The sequence below is a fragment of the Ylistrum balloti genome, unplaced genomic scaffold, assembly GCF_031769215.1.
Source record: "Ylistrum balloti isolate Yb309-2 unplaced genomic scaffold, AGI_CSIRO_Ybal_v1 Utg370042, whole genome shotgun sequence".
NCBI classification, from domain to species: domain Eukaryota; kingdom Metazoa; phylum Mollusca; class Bivalvia; order Pectinida; family Pectinidae; genus Ylistrum; species Ylistrum balloti.
In genome coordinates this window covers 1,574,113-1,598,925 of record NW_026782099.1, presented here as the reverse complement: position 1 = coordinate 1,598,925, position 24,813 = coordinate 1,574,113, and the positions used below count along the sequence as shown (strand labels likewise).

General features: G+C 35.5%; 1 protein-coding gene across 3 annotated transcripts in view; it reads left to right on the top strand.

Annotated features, from left to right (window-relative positions):
* Window positions 1–22,959, top strand: part of LOC132549089 (protein-cysteine N-palmitoyltransferase HHAT-like) — a 46,527-nt gene extending 23,568 nt beyond the window's left edge. For all 3 annotated transcript variants that reach the window (XM_060213003.1, XM_060213004.1, XM_060213006.1), the window contains one exon: window positions 21,976–22,959. In XM_060213003.1, the coding sequence (XP_060068986.1) occupies window positions 21,976–22,085 (110 nt within the window). In that variant the 3' untranslated portion in view covers window positions 22,086–22,959. The remainder of the gene's footprint in view (window positions 1–21,975) is intronic.
* Window positions 22,960–24,813: the final 1,854 nt, after the last annotated feature.

Here is a 24,813-nt window from a genome sequence, read left to right as displayed (position 1 = left end):
TAAGACGCAAGTTATCCACAGGAATTTGAACGTGCAATGATTGTGGATGCACACAATGAATTGTGGAAAAAAGAAAGAGTAATTGTTCTGAGGATGAAATTTTTCACCCATACTTTTCTAAGACACTAAAGCTTCATTTGTAAACTGGACAATCTGGAACATACTCAGTTGATGGAAGCAAGCATGAATTAATGCTTAAATGTGGAAATATGGTTTTAAAGGGTTGATCTTCTTTCTCCCACTTTTTTCTACAAATAGATTATTTACCTGTACTGTTCTGATATACTACCTAGCTACAGGTAGATTATTTACCTGTACTGTTCTGATATAGTACCTAGCTACAGGTAGATTATTTACCTGTACTGTTGTGATATAGTACCTAGCTACAGGTAGATTATTTACCCGTACTGTTCTGATATACTACCTAGCTACAGGTAGATTATTTACCTGTACTGTTCTGATATACTACCTATATACAGGTAGATTATTTACCTGCACTGTTCTTATATAATACCTATATACAGGTAGATTATTTACCTGTACTGTTCTGATATACTACCTATATACAGGTAGATTATTTACCTGCACTGTTCTTATATAATACCTATATACAGGTAGATTATTTACCTGTACTGTTCTTATATAGTACCTATATACAGGTAGATTATTTACCCTTACTGTTCTGATATACTACCTATATACAGGTAGATTATTTACCTGTACTGTTCTGATATACTACCTATATACAGGTAGATTATTTACCTGTACTGTTCTGATATACTACCTATATACAGGTAGATTATTTACCCTTACTGTTCTGATATACTACCTATATACAGGTAGATTATTTACCCTTACTGTTCTGATATACTACCTATATACAGGTAGATTATTTACCTGTATTGTTCTGATATACTACCTATATACAGGTAGATTATTTACCTGTACTGTTCTGTTACAGTACCTATATACAGGTAGATTATTTACCTGTACTGTTCTTATATAGTACATATATACAGGTAGATTATTTACCTGTACTGTTCTGATATAGTACCTATATACAGGTAGATTATTTACCTGTACTGTACTGTTCTTATATAGTACATATATACAGGTAGATTATTTACCTGTACTGTTCTGATATAGTACCTGTATACAGGTAGATTATTTACCTGTACTGTTCTGATATAGTACCTAGCTACAGGTAGATTATTTACCTGTACTGTTCTGATATAGTACCTATATACAGGTAGATTATTTACCTGCACTGTTCTTATATAGTACATATATACAGGTAGATTATTTACCTGTACTGTTCTGATATAGTACCTGTATACAGGTAGATTATTTACCTGTACTGTTCTGATATAGTACCTAGCTACAGGTAGATTATTTACCTGTACTGTTCTTATATAGTACCTAGCTACAGGTAGATTATTTACCTGTACTGTTCTTATATACTACCTATATACAGGTAGATTATTTACCTGTACTGTTCTTATATAGTACATATATACAGGTAGATTATTTACCTGTACTGTTCTGATATAGTACCTGTATACAGGTAGATTATTTACCTGTACTGTTCTGATAGTACCTGTATACAGGTAGATTATTTACCTGTGATATAGTACCTAGCTACAGGTAGATTATTTACTAGCTACAGGTAGATTATTTACCTGTACTGTTCTGATATAGTACCTATATACAGGTAGATTATTTACCTGTACTGTTCTGATATAGTACCTATATACAGGTAGATTATTTACCTGTACTGTTCTGATATAGTACCTATATACAGGTAGATTATTTACCTGTACTGTTCTTATATAGTACCTATATACAGGTAGATTAATTACATGTACTGTTCTGATATAGTACCTATATACAGGTAGATTATTTACCTGTACTGTTGTGATATAGTACCTATATACAGGTAGATTATTTACCTGTACTGTTCTTATATAGTACCTATATACAGGTAGATTATTTACCCGTACTGTTCTGATATAGTACATATATACAGGTAGATTATTTACCTGTACTGTTCTGATATACTTCCTATATACAGGTAGATTATTTACCTGTACTGTTCTGATATAATACCTATATACAGGTAGATTATTTACCTGTACTGTTCTGATATAGTACATATATACAGGTAGATTATTTACCTGTACTGTTCTGATATACTTCCTATATACAGGTAGATTATTTACCTGTACTGTTCTGATATAATACCTATATACAGGTGGATTATTTACCTGTACTGTTCTGATATAATACCTTGATACAGGTAGATTATAATACCTATATACAGGTAGATTATTTACCTGTACTGTTCTGATATTGTACCTTGATACAGGTAGATTATTTACCTGTACTGTTCTGATATACTACCTATATACAGGTAGATTATTTACCTGTACTGTTCTGATATTAAAAGATAAATACTGCGTAAGTTACAGATCACCTTGACAACCATTCTTCCTGATTAGGGTAATTTGATATAAAACAGTTTACCATGCAGCTACTATTTAATAAGAATACATAAAAATTGATCCACTGAAAACTTGTAAATATTTTATCGGATACTAAATCAATAAACTATACAGCTATGAGTATGTAATCTATTAAATAACATTTAAAGTAATAGCTACATTGTTACAATGTATGGTGTTGCCAAATACAAACATAACTAATTACTGTGTTTTAAAACTAAAACAAGATATTTTTGAGTGATAAGTAAATAATGTGAATTTAGCTTGCTTATTAAAAATATTTCTGTAATTTTTTCTCAAAAAGAAATCATTCTAACCATCACTTTCTACAATATTATATATATATATCATTTTCAATGTCACATTGCTCTTTTCTATAGACCTAGCTGATGAAAACAGTATGAAATATGTAAAAACCAGTTAAAAATGTGGGAGAATACTGGTGAACAGGTAGAACAACAACATCATAGGTAAAACAGGTGGGAAAACAACACAGATAAACAGGTGAGAGAACAACACAGGTAAAACAGGTGAGAGAACAACATAGGTAAAACAGGTGTTACAACAACACAGGTAAAACAGGTGGGACAACAACACAGGTAAAACAGGTGAGAGAACATCACAGGTAAATAGGTGGGACAACAACACAGTTTAAACTGGTTGGAATGTAAACAACACTGGTAAAACAGGTGGGTGAACAACACAGGTAAAACAGGTGGGACAACACAGGTAAAACAGGTGGATGAATATCACAGGTAAAACATGTGGGACAACAACACAGGTACTACAGGTGGGACTGTTAACAACACAGGTAAAACAGGTGGGTGAACAACACAGGTAAACAGGTGGGACAACAACACATATAAAACAGGTGGGACAACAACACAGGTAAAACAGGTGAGAGAACAACACAGGTAAACAGGTGGGACAACAACATATGTAAAACAGTAGGGATAAAAAAACACAGGTAAAACAGACAGGACAACAACAAAGGTACTACAGTTGGGACAACAACACATGTAAAACAGGTGTGACAACAACACCGGTAAATAGGTGGGACAACAACACAGATACTACAGGTGGGACTGTTAACAACACAGGTAAAACAAGAACTGACTATAACCACTGTCACAACATTACTGCATTCATTTTTTATCAAAAAGTAGGAGAAAACAGAACACACTGTTTAAATACTTAAAGCTGACAGAGATATCAGTGGACCATAATTCACAGAATCAATTACCTTAGGTTTATCAATATTTATAAGTACACTGACTTGACATGACAGAAATAAACTTGGATTTTAATTTAAGTAGTTGGGTATTAAAAAATTGATTAGAATAAAACAATAACCTTATTCTTAATAAGAGCAACTACACAACTTCATTATTGGTAAATTTGTGGCAACAAATACATTCTCTAACACAAGAACATATAAAGCAGTGACCAGACATGTAGAAGTACTAGCTGTTAAATAATTTTTGGCATCTCTGCAAACCACTCCACAGTAATGGTTGGATCTGAACTCCACAAAGATAATGTATTCTGAGATAAAACAGTTTGTCTTCCTCCAGCTCCAACTAAAACCACTTGTTTTATGATTTATTACCATACTTATCAGCTCGTACAATTTCTAAGAAATTTACATGTTTGTAAATAAAACTCCACCACTACAACTGTCTGCTTGCTGGAAATTTCTGCAACACTTTCTTTACGAAAGCCAGAATTTTTTTTTATGGATGTTAATGATATATCCACTGAAAAACAGTAAAGGGACTCAAGGAAAACTTTCAGAACAATTCTACATAGTGTTTAAGTCTTATTGTGATAACAATATCATATGCATTTAATTCTATCTATTCATTGTAAAGTAATTGTATAAAACCACGAAAAAACCAGAACCCTTCTTACTTATACCCACTTGAACACTGCTTGGTCGGGTTACAGCAAACAAAATTATTTTAATTGGTTGCCTGGTGGGTTATACAGCTGTCTCTCCTAGCCTGGTGGGTTATACATCTGTACTTCCTGGTCTGGTGGGTTATACAGCTGTATCTCTTAGCCTGGTGGGTTATACAGCTGTATCTCCTGGTCTGGTGGGTTATACAGCTATATCTCAAGGCCTGGTGGGTTATACAGCTGTATCTCTGAACTAGTGGGTTATACAGCTGCATCTCTGGCCTAGTGAGTTATACAGCTGTATCTCCTAGCCTAGCGGGTTATACATCTGTACTTCCTGGTCTGGTGGGTTATACAGCTGTATCTCCTAGTCTGGTGGGTTATACAGCTGTATCTCCTGGCCTAGTGGGTTATACAGCTGTATCTCCTGGTCTAATGGGTTATACAGCTGTATCTCCTAGCCTGGTAGGTTATACAGCTGTATCTCCTAGTCTTGTGGGTTATACAGCTGTCTCTCCTAGCCTGGTGGGTTATACATCTGTACTTCCTGGTCTGGTGGGTTATACAGCTGTATCTCTTAGCCTGGTGGGTTATACAGCTGTATCTCCTGGTCTGGTGGGTTATACAGCTATATCTCCTGGCCTGGTGGGTTATACAGCTGTATCTCTGAACTAGTGGGTTATACAGCTGCATCTCTGGCCTAGTGAGTTATACAGCTGTATCTCCTGGCCTAGCGGGTTATACATCTGTACTTCCTGGTCTGGTGGGTTATACAGCTGTATCTCCTAGTCTGGTGGGTTATACAGCTGTATCTCCTAGCCTGGTAGGTTATACAGCTGTATCGCCTAGTCTGGTGGGTTAAACAGCTGTATCTCCTGGCCTAGTGGGTTATACAGCTGTATCTCTGGCCTAGTGGGTTATACAGCTGTATCTCCTGGCCTGGTGGGTTATACAGCTGTATCACCTGGTCTGGTGGGTTATACAGCTGTATCTCCCTGCCTTGTGGGTAATACAGCTGTATCTCCTGGCCTGGTGGGTTATACAGCTGTATCTCCTAGCCTAGTGGGTTATACAGCTGTATCTCCTGGCCTGGTGGGTTATACAGCTGTATCTCCTGGGCTGGTGGTTATACAGCTGTATCTCCTGGCCTGGTGGGTTATACAGCTGTATCTCCTGGTCTGGTGGGTTGTACAGCTGTATCTCCAGGTCTGGTGGGTTATACAGCTGTATTTCCTGGCCTTGTACTGCCTTGTCTTTAGGGTTATACAAATGTATCTCCGTCTGTTGGGTTATACAGCAGATTCTCCCTGTCTTTTGGGCCATACAACTGTGTATCTCCTTGTCTTGCGGGTCATCAAGATTTGTTTCTCCCTGTATGGAATATTAATGCTATATTGCTGTGTGTGTCCCTGCCAAGTAGGTGATATAGCTGTGTTTTCTAGCCTGGTGGGTCATACATTTTGTTTGTTGCTTATGATATCCCCAACATATAAAGACTTCTTCAGCACATGAGTAGATACCTATTTTGTAGACTTAAACAAAGATATACTCAACTAGTAGTGAAATATGTATACTGTTGTTATTAACAATATGGGATATCATAAAGCTGCATTGTGTCCTACCTTATCACCATAGTACCGTGATCCAGTACAATGTCTTTGTGATTTTATAAAGGCCAGTGATTGGATGTTGATCTCCTTCAGCAGTGGCCTTTTCACATGGTAGTGTTTTATGTTGTGTATAACTAGGGTTGGCCTTTGTTCCTGATTGCGTGACCACATCAGAACCCTTGTTATGATGTACCTTAGACAAGACTTTAGCCTTGGTTCTTTGATAACATCATTGTCTTATGGAATTGATTGGAATGTGTACTTGATGGTAGTCTGGGTATGTCAATATGGTAGATTACTGTCAATACATGAGCTTTAGGTGAGCCCTGCAGTGTCACGTTTAGTTACCACGGTAACAGGTACACATCAATGTCCCAGAATAGACGAAGTGATTGGAATTGTCACTTAATTAGTGGTCATACAACTCCTGTGTATTTTAGGCCACAAATTGTGATGGTTAACTTAGGCAGTAATTACTGTTATCTGAGGTTACAATAGACTGGCATCATTTGTCCTCGGTGGATACAGATGATGACCAGCCACAATGGTGATGACTGGACCCATTGTATAATAAGTGTTAAACACAGGTATGGTCTATGATCACCAAGGCACCATGAGGCCCAGGACCCATCATCTACACAACATTTCGGGCATCCTGACAAATGGCACCACCCCAAGAGAGGGATGCAGATAATCCCCTCACAATGCCATAACTCTAATGTTTATTAATGGTCCACAGGAATATACATCTCCTGTATCTTGAAGAAGGAACTTTTAACTTAGAATGCAAGATGTTGTTAATGTGTTTACCTTAAATGGTCGTATCATTGTGATAGACATTGAGAATTGGTAACTTCAGGTGTCGCTGATGATCCAGTAGCGCCATGAGGACTAAGCACCATAGTCCACATAGCATCAATGTCTACATATACTTTGGATTATAACCTATCTAACGACCAGTATCAGTATCTGTAATCTATGAAATTTCCTATAAATTCAAATGAAATAAAACTTCCAAATCCTTAAATGTTTGAATTTGGCCAATGGTTTGTTGAAACAGTAGAGCAAAGAAGTATTCTGGCTCCAAACTCAATATTACAAAAATAAAATTTGTTAAAAAAATGCTTATAACATTCACGTCATAACATTTAAAGTCATGCCACCTCGGTAAAAACTTGCAGAAATTCAGTGCAAATGTACTAGAATGTTTTGCTACATTTGGCAGCCACTTGAATCAGATGAGCACCTTTATCGGCCCCTTGGGTGTCATGTCCAACAGCATATGATCTTTATTACAAAAACTGTCTAGGAAAGGATGGTTGATTAAAATGTTTACCTGACTTCTCTGACAACAGATAGCATTAAAAACGTTAGAAAGACATAAAAACAAATTGTGGTAATCTGGTAACATGATAACAAGCCATGTTTTACACAGGAGCATTGTATTAGTACCAGCCTGTGCCTGACATAATCCCTGCACTAGACTCCGAAGAGACAGCACACTCAATCCATGGCAAATGTACATTGATGTAACAAAGAGCAATAGTAATACACTCAACCATTTCAAGTTTCTAGAATGCAAACACATGATTGGGAGCTGCTCCATTATTGTTTCACAAAATTCATAATGTAATTTCTTTTAATGATGATATTTTTAAGTGTGCAAATGAAATGTTTATCATCCATCAGATCTGAATCATCCGGAAGCTTGGCATGAAGGCTCACCTTACCACTTACCATAAACATGCCTGTGATGGTGCCTCCTAATGCATGGACGTGAGAGAATTGTCCCCATACAACACTGAGATTCATACTCTAGCTTTGTTGTTGGCCCATTAAGTGTTCCAGGGTTCCTCGACACTACTTTCTCTTGGTGTAATTTATAAGTGGTAAAGCACATTACGCACTCTTATCTGAAAATCATTTCACAATGCAGATACAATGCTGAGGGATTGTAATTTTCATATGGAAAGAAATGAAATCCAAACAGCAGAAACAAGCATTTATCATGCGTCCATTTTATACCATATCCATCATGTAATGTATCATTTTAATTGTGACTTCCTTCCTCTTAAGTTTGGGTACTTGGTTTTTGTGAGACTTCATTTCATTGCCTTATACAAACTTGATAACGCTTCTTGCTTACATGCTTCAAGTCATTTAGTTACACCCTGTCACTTGTATATCCAGGAAGAGATATTTCAGAAATTTAGAAAATTTAATATACACATGTATAATTGTTTATAAATAGATGACAATAGAGGTACATAGCACAGTATATAATTGTTTATAAATAGATGACAATAGAGGTACATAGCACAGTATATAATTGTTTATAAATAGATGACAATAGAGTATACACACACACAGTATATAATTGTTTATAAATAGATGACAATAGAGATACATAGCACAGTATATAATTGTTTATAAATAGATGACAATAGAGGTACACACACCACTATATAATTGTTTATAAATAGATGACAATAGAGGTACACACACATATATAATTGTTTATAAATAGATGACATATATAATTGTTTATAAATAGATGACAATAGAGGTACACACACATGTATATAATTGTTTATAAATAGATGACAATAGAGGTACATAACACCAGTATATAATTGTTTATAAATAGATGACAATAGAGGTACACACACCAGTATATAATTGTTTATAAATAGATGACAATAGAGGTACACAGCACAGTATATAATTGTTTATAAATAGATGACAATAGAGGTACACAGCACCAGTATATAATCGTTTATAAATAGATGACAATAGAGATACACACACCAATATATAATTGTTTATAAATAGAAGACCATAGAGATACACACACCAATATATAATTGTTTATAAATAGATGACAATAGAGGTACACAGCACCAGTATATAATCGTTTATAAATAGATGACCATAGAGATACACACACCTGTATATAATTGTTTATAAATAGATGACAATAGAGGTACACACACCAATATATAATTGTTTATAAATAGATGACAATAGAGGTACATAGCACAGTATATAATTGTTTATAAATAGATGACAATAGGTACACACACATGTATATATTGTTTATAAATAGATGACAATAGAGGTACACACACCAGTATATAATTGTTTATAAATAGATGACAATAGAGGTACACACACCAATATATAATTGTTTATAAATAGAAGACCATAGAGATACACACACCAATATATAATTGTTTATAAATAGATGACAATAGAGGTACATAGCACAGTATATAATTGTTTATAAATAGATGACCATAGAGATACACACACCTGTATATAATTGTTTATAAATAGATGACAATAGAGGTACATAGCACAGTATATAATTGTTTATAAATAGATGACAATAGAGGTACACACACATGTATATAATTGTTTATAAATAGATGACAATAGAGATACACCAGTATATAATTGTTTATAAATAGATGACAATAGAGGTACACACACATGTATATAATTGTTTATAAATAGATGACAATAGAGGTACACACACCTGTATATAATTGTTTATAAATAGATGACAATAGAGGTACACACACCTGTATATAATTGTTTATAAATAGATGACAATAGAGATACACAGCACAAGTATATAATTGTTTATAAATAGATGACAATAGAGGTACATAGCACCAGTATATAATTGTTTATAAATAGATGACAATAGAGATACACACACCAGTATATAATTGTTTATAAATAGATGACAATAGAGGTACATAGCACCAGTATATAATTGTTTATAAATAGATGACAATAGAGTTACACACACACACATATATAATTGTTTATAAATAGATGACAATAGAGATACACACACCAATATATAATTGTTTATAAATAGAAGACCATAGAGATACACACACCAATATATAATTGTTTATAAATAGATGACCATAGAGATACATAGCACAGTATATAATTGTTTATAAATAGATGACAATAGAGGTACATAGCACAGTATATAATTGTTTATAAATAGATGACCATAGAGATACACACACCTGTATATAATTGTTTATAAATAGATGACAATAGAGGTACACACACATGTATATAATTGTTTATAAATAGATGACAATAGAGGTACACAGCACCAGTATTTAATTGTTTATAAATAGATGACAATAGAGGTACACACACCAATATATAATTGTTTATAAATAGAAGACCATAGAGATACACACACCAATATATAATTGTTTATAAATAGATGACAATAGAGGTACATAGCACAGTATATAATTGTTTATAAATAGATGACCATAGAGATACACACACCAATATATAATTGTTTATAAATAGATGGCAATAGAGGTACATAACACCAGTATATAATTGTTTATAAATAGATGACAATAGAGGTACACAGCACAGTATATAATTGTTTATAAATAGATGACAATAGAGGTACATAGCACAGTATATAATTGTTTATAAATAGATGAAAACAGAGGTACACAGCACCAGTTTAACCTCCAATATATCATCGGATGAGTTATCAATGTGACCTGAATATAAAGTGATAAATTTTAGTTTTAAAGCAATTTTGTTGAGTTGATAAGATTTTGTGTTTTCATTACCTGTTTAATTCCTCACCCAGTTTAAGACTGCTATATAGATTTAATGACATACAGTTTGTCTGTTCTATATTTAGTACAACTCACCAGTATCCATGGTCACCAGATTGACTGGTTAACCATAAAAGATTAATATGGAGACAATTCAGGAGATTTGTGGCTGTTTAATAATCTGATGTGAAATCTGAATAGTTCATATCTTATATCTGTTTGAAATCTGAAAGTCGTAATTTGTCTGTATATATAAACGTTTATGTGGATCCATTCAACATTTTATGTCAACAGTTTTACCAAAAATGAGTTTGTAGATTTAGCTTTTCAGAATTGTTTATGTAATCTGATATTTATTCATAGAACAGGGTTCCTCATCATTACAGTGATGGAGTAAAGATACTTGTCTGTAAAAATAAAGAATATACTGACAAGTCAGCAGAATTTGTAATTCAATCTCAAAACTGAGTGAAACTATGTGAACAACAGGAAGATTTACACAAAACAAGGACAAGTAGAAGAAGACCAGGTGTTCTGGAAGGCTAAACATCTCTTGATTCATCGACAACACCCTCCATGTGAATGCTGGTCAATCCAAGTCATAAAATATGTTCTCATATGAAAACAAGGTCAACAGCTATGGAAACATAGTGTTCACATATCTACTGCTTTTTCCATTCCTTAAGTTGACTTGAGTTGACATACTTTCAACTATTCCTTGTGGTGACATTATACTGTCTAATTATGCTTTGACACATTCCGTGTGTTAACATGTATTCTGATATACTGTTTACAGTTCTGACATATTCCTATTGTCGATGTAGTGTCTACTTCATTAAAACATCTCTTGTGTTGACTTAATGTCAACAGTTCTGACACATTCCTATTGTCGATGTAGTGTCTACTTCATTAAAACATTTCTTGTGTTGACATAATGTCAACAGTTCTGACACATTTCTATTGTCGATGTAGTGTCTACTTCATTAAAACATCTCTTGTGTTGACATAATGTCAACAGTTCTGACACATTCCTATTGTCGATGTAGTGTCTACTTCATTAAAACATCTCTTGTGTTGGCATAATGTCAACAGTTCTGACACATTCCTATTGTCGATGTAGTGTCTACTTCATTAAAACATCTCTTGTGTTGACATAATGTCAACAGTTCTGACACATTCCTATTGTTGATGTAGTGTCTACTTCATTAAAACATCTCTTGTGTTGACATAATGTCAACAGGTCTGACACATTCCTGTTGATGATGTAGTGTCTACTTCATTAAAATATCTCTTGTGTTGACATAATGTCAACTGGTCTTTCCTGTTGATGTAGTGTCTACTTCATTAAAATATCTCTTGTGTTGACATAATGTCAACTGTTCTGACACATTCCTATTGTCGATGTATTGTCTACTTCAATAAAACATTCCTTGTGTTGACATAATGTCAACCGTTCTGACACATTCCTTGTGTTGATGTAGTGTCTACTATTATGACACAATAACCTTTATTGATCATTACAATGTCTGTTAAGGTGAAGCACCTATTGGGGTATTCGTTTTATAACTTCATATTAACTTTGAAAGTTTTTGTTAACACATCCCTATTAAGAGATGCTAACACCACCCAGTGATATGTACCTGATGTCTGCCAGCTGACAAAGTCCAGTTATGTGTACCTAATGTGTGTTGACTGATATAAAACAACAACCTGTACCTCAGATGTGTGCTGACTGACACTGTCTAATTATGTTGACCTGATGTGTGTCGCCTGATATGGCCCAGTCGCCTGTACCTCAGATGTGTGCTGACTGACACTGTCTAATTATGTTGACCTGATGTGTGTCGCCTGATATGGCCCAGTCGCCTGTACCTCAGATGTGTGCTGACTGACACTGTCTAATTATGTTGACCTGATGTGTGTCGCCTGATATGGCCCAGTCGCCTGTACCTCAGATGTGTGCTGACTGACACTGTCTAATTATTCCCCGCTGAACAAAGGGGATATTCAAATGAGTTCTGTCCGTCCATCCTTCCATCTATCCTGATGCTGCTTCTGCATAGCTTTTGAAAGACTGGTAAGATTTTTATGAAACTTGGTTGGTTCACTTGTTACCTTAATATCAGGGCAAGTTTGATAAAAGGCAAATTTAGCGCATATTTAATGAGGCTGCTGTGACCTGATTGGCTGACCTTTCAGAGCCCTTACCAAATGCTTTCCGCATGTTATCTTTTAAAAGAACAAATGAACTTGAGGATCATTTTCTACACCTCTTTCAACAGAATGATCAAATTTTTTATGAGACTTACATAGCAGACTAAGTACGCTAACGACTCTCTTAAGTTTGGTTAGCAGCTTATTCCACAAATATCCAATGAGGCAGCTGTGACCTGAATGGCTGATTGCTTCACACAGAATATCATCTGAAGTAATAATAAGAGGACTTTAAAAGAGTAAAACATATCTTAAAGATTCGGAAATTCAGACACCTCAAAATCATGGAAGAATCAGTATAGTGATGATAAGAAACAGAACAATAACAAAAGTTCTTTCACCAGTTGGTAAAAAGTCCTATTAAATCTATGATAGTGAATCTCCAAAATGTTTTTGAAGTCTAATGTTCAAAGTGATGTTGCACTTTCACTGGTTATGATTTGTTTTACTGACTCAAAGTAATACCTTTCTTGTAATTTTACATATCTAACTATTAGATGCTCCGTTGTATGTTATTATTCTGTATAAATCATTTCACTGTTTTGTCATAGTTTGAGCAGTAATAGAATCATTGACTGATCCAGCATCACTGAAATTAAGTTGACAAATTATTATTGGGTAAAAGAAGGGAAAATAAAGGTATGATAAGTTGATTTTAATATTCATAGTATTATGCTACTAAATCATTGTTATGTTTACCTGATTTGTGTCAACAGAGATGTTCCAATTACACATACCACTGATGAAGCGCCTTCTTACTGTCCAGTAATTTGTACCTAAAGTTTACCCAATGTGTGTCCTATCACACATACCACTGATGAAGCGCCTTCTTACTGTCCAGTAATTTTGTACCTAAAGCTTACCCAATGTGTGTCCTATCACACATACCACTGATGAAGCGCCTTCTTACTGTCCAGTAATTTGTACCTAAAGTTTACCCAATGTGTGTCCTATCACACATACCACTGATGAAGCGCCTACTTACTGTCCAGTTATTTGTACCTTAAGTTTACCCAATGTGTGTCCTATAACACACCACTGATGTGTACCTTGTGACACAGTCCAGTTATTTGTACCTTAAGTTTACCCAATGTGTGTCCTATGACACACCACTGATGTGTACCTAGTGACACAGTCTAGTTATGTGTACCTTAAGTTTACCCAATGTGTGTCCTATTACACATACCACTGATGTGTACCTTGTGACACAGTCCAGTTATTTGTACCCTAAGTTTACCCCATGTGTGTCCTATTACACATACCACTGATGTGTACCTTGTGACACAGTCCAGTTATTTGTACCTGATGTTTGTAGACGAACACAATCCAATTATTTGTACCTTATTCGTGCTGACTGACATGGTCTAATTGCCTGATGTGAGCCAAATGACACAGTCTACGTTAATTAGATTATATGTGCAAACTGACATTTCCATGTGGAAATTCCACATGTTACATTACAACATGACTAAAGAGCTAGAAATTCTGAGGAAGAAAAAACCAAAATTCAATTTCTGTCCAGCAGACCTCGTCAAACTTGTGTCATCACCGTATAAAACCCTCTGTAGTGTTGGTAGTATGTAAAGCAATCTAAATCTAAAATGAAATCTTGTTCCAGCCAACCTAATTTGCTTGAATAAGGTATATCTCGAGGATTGGAATTGGTTTTCAAGTGAAAGAGAAACATAAACTTTTATCACCTTCCCTAAGTAAATACACGAAGTGTTACACAAAAATAAGAGTGTTTATATAGAAATTCCTTTTTCTGTGCTTTTACCCTAAGTGTTTATCGAAAGTAGAATGCTTGTGTATGTTATATTTCATAAACAGATTTGTTACAAGTTTACAGCAAAGTACAAGTCCTACCAATTTGGAGTCTCAGCAGCTCAGTGGAACAACAGATTTGGCAATTTCAAGATCTGTTGATATGATCCGTACCCAAGTTGTGGTCTGAGGTGTGTGGTTTGTTGGTTGGTTTGTGTCTCTCAGGTTAAGATCTGAGGTGTGTAGTTTGATCCTTTCCCAGGTTGGTTTGTGTCTCTCAGGTTAAGATCTGAGGTGTGTGGTTTGATCCTTACCCAGGTTGATTTGCATCTCTCGGGTTAAGATCTGAGGTGTGGTTTGATCCTTACCTAGGTTGGTTTGTGTCTCTGAGGTTAAGATCTGAGGTGTGTGGTTTGATCCTTACCCAGGTTGATTTGCATCTCTCGGGTTAAGATCTGAGGTGTGGTTTGATCCTTACCTAGGTTGGTTTGTGTCTTTGAGGTTAAGATCTGAGGTGTTTGGTTTGATCCTTACCCAGGTTGGTTTGTGTCTCTCAGGTTAAGATCTGAGGTGTGTGGTTTGATCCTTACCCAGGTTGGTTTGTGTCTCTCAGGTTAAGATCTGAGGTGTGTGGTTTGATCCTTACCCATGTTGGTTCATGTCTCTCATGTTAATATCTAAGATGTATGGTTTGATCCTTACCCAGGTTGGTTTGTGTCTCTCAGGTTAAGATCTGAGGTGTGTAGTTTGATCCTTACCCATGCTGGTTCGTGTCTCTCAGGTTAATATCTAAGATGTGAGGTTTGATCCTTACCCAGGTTGGTTTGTGTCTCTCAGGTTAAGATCTGAGGTGTGTGGTTTGATCCTTACCCAGGTTGGTTTGTGTCTCTCAGGTTAAGATCTGAGGTGTGTGGTTTGATCCTTACCCAGGTTGGTTTGCGTCTCTCAGGTTAAGATCTGAGGTGTGTGGTTTGATCCCTCACCAGGTTGGTTTGTGTCTCTCAGGTTAAGATCTGAGGTGTGTGGTTTGATCCTTACCCAGGTTGGTTTGCGTCTCTCAGGTTAAGATCTGAGGTGTGTGGTTTGATCCCTCACCAGGTTGGTTTGTGTCTCTCAGGTTAAGATCTGAGGTGTGTGGTTTGATCCCTCACCAGGTTGGTTTGTGTCTCTCAGGTTAAGATCTGAGGTGTGTAGTTTGATCCTTACCCATGTTGGTTCGTGTCTCTCAGGTTAATATCTAAGATGTGTGGTTTGATCCTTACCCAGGTTGGTTTGTGTCTCTCAGGTTAAGATCTGAGGTGTGTGGTTTGATCCTTACCAAGGTTGGTTTGTGTCTCTCAGGTTAAGATCTGAGGTGTGCAGTTTGATCCCTATACAGGTTATTTTTTGTCAGTCAGGAAGCTGAGATTGTGTAATTCCTGTGCTGGCATGATTGCAGCTTTGGCTGGATGCTTTATTTCATTTTTATTGGAAAAAATGCTGCAGTCCTCTCTCATGTTGTTAAGTTAAATAGCTATTGTATTGAACAACATGAAAAGGAGGCCTTAAAGTAAAACCCTATTTTACTGAACAACATGAAAAGGAGGTCTCAAAATTAAACCCTATTTTATTGAACAACATGAAAAAGAGGCCTCAAAGTGAAACCCTATTTTAAAGAACAACATGAAAAGGAGGCCTCAAAGTTAAACCCTATTGACTGAACAACATGAAAAGGAGGCCTTAAAGTAAAACCCTATTGACTGAACAACATGAAAAGGAGGCCTCAAAGTTAAACCCTATTTTACTGAACAACATGAAAAGGAGGCCTCGAAGTTAAACCCTGCTTTACTGAACAACATGAAAAGGAGGCCTCAAAGTTAAACCCTGCTTTACTGAACAACATGAAAAGGAGGCCTCAAAGTAAACTTGTTCACTGGTTGCTAGGTGATATCTACACCTGGTTTGATTTTAACAACTATTTGAGGATTGATGGTGAAAAGTTGTGCAAGTCCCAAGATGTATTATTTGAGTGAAAGATGTCTCATGAAATATAAACTGGGAACATGTTTAAGTCAGAAGAAGATTTGGTGGATCAATGAATGAAGCTTGGTCATACAGCTGTGTTACTTACCAGAACCCTCCAGTAATAATAGGGTATATGTTTCTTTAAGTATAATGAGTGCTCGGTGACTTGATAATCTAGTGTGATAGCACTGAGCTCTATTCATAGTGATAATTAGATGGGTAGTTCCTAGCTAGCAACCAGTTGTTTCAACTCTGTTGATTGGTTACTTTCTCCCAGGGTGTTTTTCCAGTGTTGTTGTCATGGATATTACCCGGATGCCATGTCTAGCACTTGGTACACTGAATGGAGTCACTGGAAGGCAATCATCTATATTTGGTACAAGAAAATCATCTTTTACATTCCTGTCATTCATGACCACCATGAAGTTCCATCCGTTATCTGCACCGTAACTGGAGTAGGTTAATATGGCTGCTGCTGCAAACATCTAGATATCCCTTTTCCTGGTCGTGGAACTGATGTGAACATTTCTGATATCTATTTTTAGATCATCTGACCCGAACCATCCTGTCCTCTTTTTTTGTGTTCTGCTCTGTCCATCTTGAACAAATGTCATTACTCTGGCTTCTTCATTTCTGATTCAGAACAAACTTCATACAAAGGTTACCAGGGACAATGATTTGATGATTTCTTGATTCTGGGTTCCATTGCAAAGTCAGTGGATTCAAATGACATGTAGGATGAATTCCAAGGTCAAGGTCACTGTTGGTAATGTATAGAAAGACCATTAACATATTCGGTGCTAACAGTCTATGTGACTGAATTCTTAGAGGATTTTTACCAAATTTACAGAAAAGTGAAACAGTGATAAATACAAATACGTTAAAAATTTCAAATAATTTGCATACACTGTCTCATACCTGGCAAGTATTATACTGCTATTATATGTTATCAAGTTTGTTTAAATGAATAACCTTGACCCACTTTCAGTGTCTCAGCAGGCAAATATACCTAGAAGTAAATTTTTTGTACCTATTGTGTTTTTTTATTTCATAGATTTATAGATTTTTTATGTAATATCCGTGTTGGATGTCGTTGCAAAAATTGTCAAATTAAGTTATCTTGGATTTAAAAACAAAAATTTGACATGACAAAATTTATGTTGTGTTTATAAATTAAAGTTATCACAAATTCAAACATATTTGCCCTATCATGTCAAGTTTTTGGTGGATTTTTTCCTCAGAAAAGATGATTTTGATGTGTTTGTTATATTTAAAGAGCTTGTTTTGCTTGCACAAAGCATGGACTGGCTCCACTGCCCAGACTGTAACGTTATCTCTGGAGCTAATTTTGTGGAAAATTGGTGAGGCATCTGATACGCATGACAGCACAGGATTACATTATCACTGCAGGACAAACACGGCTGTATTGATTTTGTACAGCATATATTTAATGAAACTCGCCAAGGTAAAAAACGAAGAAAAAATGGCAAAGGAAAGAGTTTTTAATACAGTTATGAAAAGTTGGGTCATAAATAATGTATTGTCAGTCCTAGACGGTCTGATAACATGATTGTTACATTGCAGGTTCGCAGATAATGTTCAGGTCCCCATGGGGACAATCCCCATTGCCAGGACAGTCAAGTGCGTGTGAAGATATACTGCAAGCATAGATGTCTTTACATGGTTAGGTTGCACATATTGGTTAATTTGTTCATCAGTTGTTTTAAAGAGAAGGACAGTTTAAAAATATATCTTTGATTGAGACTTTACTCTGATAATCTTCTGACTAAAGTTGCACAGTTGTAAACAGGAATTTGATTTTGGTTTATGTTTTATGAGCCTGAATGCTATAGTCATGTTGGTTGCAGACAAGTGAGTGCATTTTACACTCAACTTTATTAACTTTTTGGAGAAGCATTTCAAAATTTTCTACGAGATTTGAGAATATTACTCCTTTAATTGAGACTGAAATAGCATCAATTAGCTAGGAAGTTTGTGTCCACGCAGACATTTATTTCTATCTGTGTATTAAACCAGCTGCCTTTGTATTTTTTTCGCAAATTAATGAAAGAAAGCATTGTATATTTTATCCAACAGTTACAGAATAAAGATATGTGGAATTGTTTAGAGAGTGCTGCTGTGTTTAAAACTTGAGAGTTCTGCATGACTATATTGAATCAGACTTGTTTATATATTATACACTATAGAAAATTATTGAAAACCTTGGGAATAATTAAATTTCCTTTAATATCACTGGAGATACCAGGCATAGCTGCAGGATCAATATCCCTGTGAAATATGTTATCAATGTGAAATAATGCAGGCGAGAGATGTAAGAGTATGGATCATATCTGTATGACCTTTTAAACTAAAGCTACCTCTTCAGATAGTCAAAGAATTCCTAAACCCAGAAATCACTGGTTACTGCTTTATCTTTGGATGATATGTCAAAAATTTATGGCACCATTTCGACAAATGTCCTTCAACTCTCCATTTATTCTGTTAACTGACAAATGTTCCTTTACTCTCCCTTTAAACTGTTACCTGACAAATGACCCTTTACTCTCCCTTTATACTGTTACCTGACAAATGACTCTGTACTCTCCCTTTATTCTGTTACCTGACAAATGTCTCTCAGCTCTCCCTTTATTCTGTTTCCTGACAAATGACCCTTGACTCTCCCTTTATACTGTTACCTGACAAATGTCCCTTTACTTTCCCTTTATTCTGTTACCTGACAAATATCCCTCAACTCTCCATTTATTCTGTTACCTGACAAATGTCCCTTTACTCTCCCTTTATACTGTTACCTGACAAATGTCCCTTTACTCTCCCTTTATTCTGTTACCTGACAAATGTCTCTCAACTCTCCCTTTATTCTGTTACCTGACAAATGTCCCTTGACTCTCCCTTTATACTGTTACCTGGCAAATGTCCCTTTACTCTCCCTTTATACTGCTACCTGACAAATGTCTCTCAACTCTCCCTTTATTCTGTTACCTGACAAATGTCCCTTGACTCTCCCTTTATACTGTTACCTGACAAATGACCCTTGACTCTCCCTTTATTCTGTTACCTGACAAATGTCTCTCAGCTCTCCCTTTATTCTGTTTCCTGACAAATGTCTCTCGACTCTCCCTTTATTCTGTTAACTGACAAATGTCCCTTTACTCTCCCTTTAAACTGTTACCTGACAAATGACCCTTTACTCTCCCTTTATACTGTTACCTGACAAATGACTCTGTACTCTCCCTTTATTCTGTTACCTGACAAATGTCTCTCAGCTCTCCCTTTATTCTGTTTCCTGACAAATGACCCTTGACTCTCCCTTTATACTGTTACTCTCCCTTTACTTTCCCTTTACTGTTACCTGACAAATATCCCTTTCCCTTTACTGTTCCCTTCCCTTTATTCTCCCTTTATACTGTTACCTGACAAATGTCCCTTTACAAATATCCCTCAACTCTCCCTTTATTCTGTTACCTGACAAATGTCCCTTGACTCTCCCTTTATACTGTTACCTAACAAATGTCCCTTTACTCTCCCTTTATACTGCTACCTGACAAATGTCTCTCAACTCTCCCTTTATTCTGTTTCCTGACAAATGTCCCTTGACTCTCCCTTTATACTGTTACCTGACAAATGACCCTTGACTCTCCCTTTATTCTGTTACCTGACCAATGTCTCTCAGCTCTCCCTTTATTCTGTTTCCTGACAAATGTCTCCCGACTCTCCCTTTATTCTGTTAACTGACAAATGTCCCTTTACTCTCCCTTTATACTGGTACCTGACTTTGACAAATGTCCCTTTACTCTCCCTTTATGAAATGAAAATGAAAAATCTGGAAAATATTTGACTTGTAATAAAACCCCCTGCAAGGAAGTTGATGGGGGAGGGGTTGTTGTATACTGGAATCACCTCTCCTGTCTGTAGACAAACTTTGTCTGGCTATGCTATTGCTCTTTGCTCCGTTTACAACAGACCTTCATAAAATTTTTGAGGGAATGGCTAGTACAATATGGTTATGTGCCCCTTGAAGTGACTTAGCATTTTTCATCCTTTTTCAGAGAATTATCCCGATCTTTAATAAAAATGATAAACACAATTTTGTCCAGCTATGCATCAGTCGGTTAACAACACATCTTCTTCAAATTTTGTGAGAATGGCTAGTACAATATGAAGTTGTGTCCCCTTAATTTAATTTGCATTTTCTCCCTTTTCAAAGAGTTATCCACCTATGTATAAAATAAATTAACATAGTTTTGTCTGGCTATTCGTTTTGAGAAATAACCATTTTCTGTGCATCTAGTTGACTTGAAATTTGGCTCATACCTTCATTGAACAGTACCGTTTAATATATAATACATTTTTTTTGTCTTTTTTGCTGAAATTTTGATTGTCATGGTAACTGGTAACTGTAAACATGTCTTGTTATAAATGACCATTACCCCATGTTCATTTGATAGACTTTTTATTTGACTATATATGGTCAAATGGTCTAATTAAAACCTAAAGTAGGATACATCAGGTGTTTCAGGAACAGTTGCTATGGCAACACAATCCCAGTCTCTGATAGATATAAGGGGATGACAAATACCAGTGTATGTGTTCGATTGTCATACAACCATGTTAAGGTAAATGGTAGCCTGTGATTTGTTAAAATTTAGATATTACCTGATTTTTATCAAATTTGGTTTATAAGGGCATTTGGGGATGCAAAACATCACTGTTTAAGTTTGATTATCATTTGCTGAGGCTGGTTGTGGCCAATAATTGGTTGAAATTTAGATATTGTCTGATTTTTGTTATCTAATTATACTAGATATTAGTTAATGCCAAAACTTATTTTCAACTGTTTTTGACTTTTTTAATAGAGATTTTACCAAATTTGATGTTTGTATCTGTAGAGGTATTAGTTATCCTCAGGATGACAGTTCTAGTTGAAATGTATTACTTCATGATAATTGATTTGATGTTTCTCACAATATGCTAAGGAATTATATCATAATGCCTTTCATTTGAACATCAGATTGACAGATTAACAGTTTAAGAGTTAAAATTGGTAATGAATATAATGTAGCCTGTTTCACACATTTATTGAGATAACAAAGATTTGTATAATGTCATTTCTATTGTCAATGTCAATGACAGAGAAGGGCAATACCTTTTTCTCAAGAGGACCAGAGAAAATCACCAGTTGAAATACTTGCTAATATGTGTACCTTCACTATGATAACACGTAAGGTTGGTCTTGACAGTGCCGGTTTTTAACAGGAGGATTAGAAAAAGCTTGCCATTAAAAGGTGCTGCTATTTGTACTCTCCCTATAATCGCTAGGATTGATCTTGATGATGTCTGTTTTGACAGGAGGACCAGAGAACTGGGCGACAGTGTTCGGGATTCTTTACTGCTGCATACAGGTTGGGATGGAGGTCAAGAGACAGGAACAAAGATGTCAACATACCAAGCAGGACTGAAGATGATATAATACACTTCACACTGTCACATCCTCATGCTACATCTGCATTGAGAGAAACTTTTCATTTTCTGTTCTGATGTATACTGCAAAAGCAGTGTCATAAGTCTTCAAAGATATTGGTCATGTTACCCTGAATTTCTAATATATTTTCTGTTACTATAGCATGTTTGTATCATGTGATTACATTTAATAGTACATTTCTGTATCATATGATCACAGATAATGTCACATGCAAGTACCTAGTAACATATGATTATAGTTACTGTGGCATATCAGTATTGTGTGTTAATACTTAATGTTACATGTTTGTACGGTGTGATCACACTTAATGTTACATGTTTGTATGGTGTGATCACACTTAATGTTACATGTTTGTACGATGTGATCACACTTAATGTTACATGTCTGTACGGTGTGATCACACTTAATGTTACATGTCTGTACGGTGTGATCACACTTAATGTTACATGTCTGTACGGTGTAATCACACTTCTTGTTACATGTCTGTACGGTGTGATCACACTTAATGTTACATGTTTGTACTGTATGATAACACTTATTGTTACATGTCTGTACTGTGTGATCACACTTAATGTTACATGTCTGTACGGTGTGATCACCCTTAATGTTACATGTCTGTACTGTGTGATCACACTTAATGTTACATGTCTGTACGGTGTGATCACACTTCGTGTTACATGTCTGTACTGTGTGATCACACTTAATGTTACATGTCTGTACGGTGTGATCACACTTCGTGTTACATGTCTGTACTGTGTGATCACACTTAATGTTACATGTTTGTACTGTATGATAACACTTATTGTTACATGTCTGTACGGTGTGATCACACTTAATGTTACATGTTTGTACGATGTTACATGTTTGTATGGTGTGATCACACTTAATGTTACATGTTTGTATGGTGTGATCACACTTAATGTTACATGTTTGTACTGTATGATAACACTTATTGTTACATGTCTGTACAGTGTGATCACACTTAATGTTACATGTTTGTACGATGTGATCACACTTAATGTTACATGTCTGTACAGTGTGATCACACTTAATGTTACATGTTTGTATGGTGTGATCACACTTAATGTTACATGTCTGTATGGTGTGATCACACTTAATGTTACACACTGTGGTCATAGTAATTGTTACATGTACACAAGTCATGGATATTTTTGAATATCTTTATTTTTCTTCAGGAATTCATTTTCATGCACATAATGGTGATAATTGAAGATAAGATTATGTGGTGCTTGTTAATCTGCATTCAAAGTTAACCTTTAAATAATGGTTTTGTGGAGGTTTTAGTGAATCTCACATGGCTTATAAACTCAATACACATTTTGTCTTGTGTAAAGCATGTTAATGTTTAAAAAGTAGTGCTAATCATTATACAGTATAACTGTGTGGACATCAAAGTATTTCTATCAATGTATTTTGAGAAGTCACTGTTATAAATCAATTTGACAATTTCTGTTTCAACTACTTTAGATTTATATGGAAAAAATACAAAATAAAATCTGAAAAAGAAACAGAGTTGTTATTTCCATGTGATGAGAATGATCAATAGTATCAGATATAGCTGTCAAGTTCATTATACAAATGTTTCAGAATACTTAGGAAGGTTTTTAAACATTGTGTTCTAGTTAAACACTTGGTTTATTCTTCATATAGATTATGCCTATCAAAGCTGTAGTCTGGTTTTACCTTCCTACATTGTAGTTCTATCTATAAACACTTCAGTCTGGTTTTACCTTCCTACAGTGTAGGCCTATCTATAAACACTTCAGTCTGGTTTTACCTTCCTACAGTGTAGGCCTATCTATAAACACTTCAGTCTGGTTTTACCTTCCTACAGTGTAGGCCTATCTATAAACACTTCAGTCTGGTTTTACCTTCCTACAGTGTAGGCCTATCTATAAACACTTCAGTCTGGTTTTACCTTCCTACAGTGTAGGCCTATCTATAAACACTTCAGTCTGGTTTTACCTTCCTACAGTTTCCGCCTACTCGACTGTCAACCAGACATTGTATTTGATTTTCAAATGAATCCAACAGTAAGGTGTGGTCAGTATTGATACAAACCTGGCTCCATCTTCATACACAAATTAAATACTGACATGAGAGAGAACAGCAAAATGTAAATGAACTCTGATCTCAATGTTGATCGAAACACAAAAAACAAAAACAAAACACAAATTAAATAAACAAAATATCAACATGTAAACATATTCATTCAAACACGAAATAGATCATTCTTAAGGAAAAAATATGAACGAAAGAAATATTGATATCGAAACCCTTGCAAATCTTAATGGACAACAAGGCAAGGTGTTCAGGAAGGGTAAGGTCTTCTGATTTGTCCACGACACCCGCCGTGCATGTTAGTGATGTTATGTTCTCAAATGATCAGACATAATGGACATGGATTACATTTTCTCACATGGTAAAAGAATAATCGTTTATTACGGTAATTATGAAACCTCCAATTTGTCGTTCTCAACCTATCCCTTTCGAAAACATGTTTTAATTTCTTTTTCTGTTACCCGTCGATATCTTCCACAGAAGTCATGAAATTGGAACAAGTCCTTGAATATTGAATAAACTATATAAACACCGTATATTGTGGATACAGAGAGGCTACAATCTAGAAAGGGAAAATTCACATTAGAATAATTGAAATCGTCACGCTCAGAATATAACTGTCT